The sequence below is a fragment of the Melampsora larici-populina genome (genome assembly GCF_000204055.1).
Source record: "Melampsora larici-populina 98AG31 unplaced genomic scaffold MELLAscaffold_115, whole genome shotgun sequence".
In the NCBI taxonomy this organism is placed as follows: domain Eukaryota; kingdom Fungi; phylum Basidiomycota; class Pucciniomycetes; order Pucciniales; family Melampsoraceae; genus Melampsora; species Melampsora laricis-populina.
In genome coordinates, this window is record NW_006768879.1 from 2,051 (window position 1) to 7,478 (window position 5,428).

The 5,428-nt window shown below is 36.0% G+C and overlaps 1 protein-coding gene across 1 annotated transcript in view; it reads right to left on the minus strand.

Moving 5' to 3' along the window:
* MELLADRAFT_114138 (uncharacterized protein) overlaps positions 1–1,225 on the minus strand; it is a gene marked incomplete at both ends in the record, with an annotated part of 2,545 nt that extends 1,320 nt beyond the window's left edge. The window contains 5 exons of the mRNA XM_007418955.1: positions 12–196; positions 259–329; positions 410–522; positions 755–810; positions 1,060–1,225. Of these exons, the coding sequence (XP_007419017.1) occupies positions 12–196; positions 259–329; positions 410–522; positions 755–810; positions 1,060–1,225 (591 nt within the window). The remainder of the gene's footprint in view (positions 1–11; positions 197–258; positions 330–409; positions 523–754; positions 811–1,059) is intronic.
* Positions 1,226–5,428: the final 4,203 nt, after the last annotated feature.

The window sequence follows — 5,428 nt, forward strand, 5'->3', positions numbered from 1 at the left end:
ATGTTGAGGACCATCAGGATGTAATTTCGGATGATAGAAGGAAGATGCGAGTCGGTAAGTTTGGTTTTAAGACCGGTTCGGGCCGAATTAGCTTGCACAAAATCAGCATCCGAGGGGTAATCCTCATGTACCAAGTCTTCACCCAGTTCAAATGGTAGAAGCGGTTTACGAAAACGAGTGTCTTGTATTGCTGATTCTAATTATCAGGTTGGTGATGGTCAGTTTGGATTACAAGTTGCTTATCGGCTTGAGGCTTACTTAATAGACTTGCTTGTAAATCTTCTTGACTCTGAGACGGCTCTTCAGTGTGATCATAATCGAGTTCAACCCTAGATGGTCGCAACATGACAAATTAAGAAGAGAGTCAATCTTGATGCGTTTGCATTCGCATTCCGCTGAGATGACTTACTCAGACTTTTGTTCCGTCAACGATATTTGACCCAAACCAGCAATCACATCCCCTAAGCTCTCAGTCGAGTCAGCACATAGCGACACTTCCAATGAGCCACTGTGCACACATCCCTAAGGGTGAAGAGGAGCTAATTGATCAGGATATCAAATCTCACAATTCTTCGAGATATCACTCAACTCGTAGTCTACCGGTTTCTGTCGAATAAGAAACTCCAATCCGTAGATTCGAGAACCTAGCCAGACGAACAAACACACTCTGGCTCATCATAGTCAATTGATAGATAAACCAACCTCAGCTATTGATAAAAGTGATAAACTGATGCATAGCCAGAAGATTACTCACACTCTGACCTTCAGCCAATAGCAGGGTCAATGTACCCTGTATCTCCGGCGATACATCTGAGGATGATGGATCCAATTTCACATTACAACCAAAATCATCAAATCATCCGGCGAGAATGAATTGTGGAGTCTTGTCGCTCGAAGACGATGGAGGTGGTGAAACTCTTATTGAAGTTGATCGTAATGAGATACGCACTCGAGTCAAATAGTTTGGACCCGGAGTTTCAAACGCCTACCAACACGGATTTCTCTCAATCATCATCAGCTCAAAGTCAGTGAAGAGATAAAAAGCTTGGAATCTCACACCGGGAGGTGCCTTGACAAACGCTAGTAAATCTCGAATACATGTGAATTGCGGGCCGATGTGTAAAATGATACCTCGGACAACGAGATCAACCATGATTGTCTTGGAAGATGAATTTGCCAAAGATCCAGTAGTCCTGATCGTTATAGACACTGCGCAACGGTTCATGTTCTATGCAGTGTGAACGCCATGAGAGATTAGCCTTTTTAGTCTACCCTCGATCAGTATCAATGAACTAACTGAAGGAGCGTTGCCTGTCTCATCTAGTCGGATCAATTCTGATACTTCTGCTTCGTGCTCCAACGTGCCCCTAATGGATTAAAGCCTTCAATGACAGTTCCAGTGAATCATGATCGTGATCAATCTCTTGAACTTATTGTTATTTTGGGTTTTGATTAGTTGTTGATTTAGTTTTAGGTTTTCTAATTGAAGTTTCACATGTTCAAATTGGTTTCTTAGATCTAATTAACTCTTTAGATTTCTTTTGATAATGATCTGATGAAGGTGAAGAGGGTATGTTTTCTTCTTCTTCATCTGAATTTAGATTTAATTCTGGTTGACTTTGAATTGGCTTTTTAACTCGTTATGAATGTCTTCTGGTACTTGGTTGGGTTTGATTTGGTAAATTAGCTTTCTAAAGAAAGGTCATTGTTAGTTGTCTCTTTTTGATAGGTTCATTCTGTTGATTATGAAAATGAGAAATTGACAACTTACAATTTGATTGTTGTGAATTTGAAGTGGAAGTTGGATTCTTTGTTGTTTTCTGTTTTACCATACTGTGATATTGTCGATGAACAGGAAAGATGAGAGGAACAAGTTAGTTTGTTATGCAACTGGAAGAAATAGAGATCATCTGTAACTCACAGTAGTTTGACAGGCCATGAACAGAGGTGGGGTCGGGAACAGCTGAGCCTAAGGAGGTCAGAGTCTTAGGTGTACAGCTTATTAAGGGCTTAGGGGTTTAATCCAGTTTCGCCGAGAAACTGGGTTGTGCCTTTAGTGTTATGATCATTCAGGTGAACAACTAATGAGAGTTGGAATTTTATAATAATAAGACCCTTATTCATCTTTTAATTAATTTCTTGTTGAGTTGTAAGCTCATTTGCTCATTTGGAAGGTGTCTGAGTGCGCCTAGATTGTGCTATTTTTGAAGTTATTGTCCTATTTCAGCCTGGTTCTTATTAATCCAAAGACTTGAAGGTCTTAAATTTAATTCATTGATAACCAAAGTCCCTGTTTAAGAAGGGCATTTCTTTCTTGTTTGAAGTCTTTCAATTCACCATCTCAAGACTTATTTCTCTTTTGATTGTGTGTGTTGTTGTTTGTGTCTTCATTCATCCCCTTCTTGGCTCTGCTTTCAGCTGTGTACTGAAAGAGTTCTACAACGTGTGTGTACATGGAAGTTTGGTCAAACTTCACGTACACATCCACTGATATAGAGGCCCCTTGGCTCCTTTCCCCCCTTTTCCACTCTAGAATACGGACTTTGAACTTTTTCAACCCTCCACCCTTCAAAAGATCATCAACTTCTCAATTTTAAAGCTAGTCACGCCAGGTTTTCACTCTTCACATCAAATTAAAATGAAAAACAACAACTTCAACTTCAACAACCAAATCCCTACGGGTGATTTTAAACCTTTCAACAATACCAATCAGATGAATAATCACAACAACAATTTCAACAGTTTACAACCTGATCAAATGAATAATATAAACAACAATTTAAATCAAAACTTCAGTAATCAAATGATGAATAATATGAATAATATGATGAATAGTAATAATCATATGATGATGAATAATAGTAATCAGATGTTCAATAATCATAATAATCATTCATTCAACAATAATCAACAAATTCCATCAAACCATCAAGGTTCCTTAATGATGAATCAAAGTAATTTAATGAACAATCAAAGTAGCTTATTGAATATTAATGATGGTGTTATTAACACGGATTTCAACACTCAAACTTTATTGAACAATAATACTTCCAACTTTAACACTCATTCATTCAATAATAGACATTTAAATTTACCAAATCAAACTCAAAATACCTTAAATCAAAATAGTATGAATCAAATTGACAATATAAACACTTTGGGTCTTCTTTTGAATATGATCAATCAATCAAAGATGAATAATCCTGTTCAACCAAATTTTAATTCCGTCAATCAAAACCTTTTAAATTCTTCAAATTTAATCACTTCTTCTAATTCAAATTTCAGTTATAACAAATCAAATAGTAATAACTCGCACATCAGCGGCGGGCGCCGCTTTCAACATATCAAATCATGTGGATGTCATCATTGTATTCTATGTGGTACAACATCCATCATCATTGATCTTGGATAGACTCTTCAAAATATCACTTTGACTTAATTGACATGGATCAGCCAAGATGTAGTTTCATGATTGACTCCATTGGGCTGTTGAACCGTTTAGTTTTATACATTTAGATATCAATAAGTGACTTTAGACCACAAAGCCTCCCATATCAATGCTTACCAGCCACCCCAGCTATCAATCATTTGATATCCCTGATATACAAAGATAGGAAGAACCAGAAGGGGTTTGTGAGTTGATGTTGTACGTAAATCAAACATTTCTGATAAGAGTAGAAAGATATTGCCCTTACTTTTACATATTGTTTTGGAGGAACTTAATTTGTAAGTCAAAGTCTTGAGATCAATTTTCAATGATTATTTGTCAACTTGATGGAATCCTTGTCCACCTGTCATTGCTAATCTGTAACAATGTGATAAGAAATCCAATACTTCTGTATCACAGTGACTTTTTGGTTTGATCTTGAGAATTAGATTGTCATAACTTAGGTGGGTAAGTTAACAGGGTTTCATTTGATATGGTGACATGGTTTGAGTCACTTTTTTATTCAAAAAACCAGCATGAAATTGATGTCACAAAGGGAAAATATATAATGCTCTAGCAGTTGTTTTTCATTACAGCTTCAACCATGATCAAATTGACTAATCAACACAAATTGATCCAGAAATGTTTCTAAAGCAGTTTTAATGAGTTCAGCAGATTTACTTTATTTATCCATTTCTTGCTTTGATTTATGTATATGAATTGAATGATATCTGGTGCATCACAAACATTTCCAAAATCATTCATCACTACAAAGTCTAGAAAGAATGCTGAGGTATCTTGAAATTTTTCTAAATCTGTCAACCCTACTAATTTTCTTGCGGTTTTGATACCTTGTCTATGATCCACTCCATATTTTCAAATCTTCAACCAAGGTATCTTCCTTCATGATAGATCATCATCTAGTTAACTACATCAAGTTTAGCTAACTCAAGATCACCTGTTTGTATGTCTAAATCAGCACTGATTTCTAATCCCTTCTTGGCGTGAATCAAACCACATGATTGTAATTTTCCATGATTCTCACAAACCCCTATATCTTAATCAAGGTCATATCAAGGTTTTCCAGACAGAGAATTGTCTAGAGTAGATGCTAGAAATCAAAGTTAAGCTGGATCGTGTGCCTCAGGCCAAGTTGCATAGAGACTCATTGATCCATCAGGTTGGAGATTAGGAGTCAGATAGAGAGATGAATCATACAGGGCTTGTTCAATCATTTCAGCATGCTAAAGATACACTCAAGTCTGAACATAGTTTTTCTAAAAATGAATTGAAATTAAAACTTACCATTGTAGAAGTTGATCAATTGATGAGGTTAATTGCACCTGCAAAGGCACAAAAGCACCTGTGTAACTATATAACAAAATCAAAAAATAATCAAAGAACAAATTGGGAAGAACAAAATCAAGAAAGAGAGAAATGGCTAACTTGTTTGTGATTCCTGAAAGTGTGAACTTATAAAAAATTCAAAGTTATTTTTTGGTCAAGTTGAAGATTGAATGAAATTCAATTTCATTTGATTAGTCAAATAAGAAACTAATTGAGCACATTTGAATTTGATTGAAGTGATCAGATCAAGTAATCAAGGTTAAGTTGATCATCTCCATCTGATATTTTCCGAGATTTAAACCAAGAGATCAATTTGAGCTGATCTAAATCCTAAGGGTTATTAGGGTGACCATTGAATGTTGATTAAGGTGTTCGAGTCAGGGTTGAAGTTGAAGTTGAAATTGTGCCTTCAAAAGCCAATGAAGTGAATTTTTTATGATCAACATTATGGGTATCTGGTTCAGGAAGCTTCATATTTATACTGTTCTGCCTTTCATCTTCATCATTTGAAAGGTGTCTTGTTCTTTTGTTGATTGATAGGAGAAGTTTCTGGATGATATGGATTTATCCCCCAGTTGTAGACTATTGGTTTGAAATGATTCGATGTAAAGTCTCCAGGTCGATGTTGGTCATGATTTGGTTGGTAGTGATGAT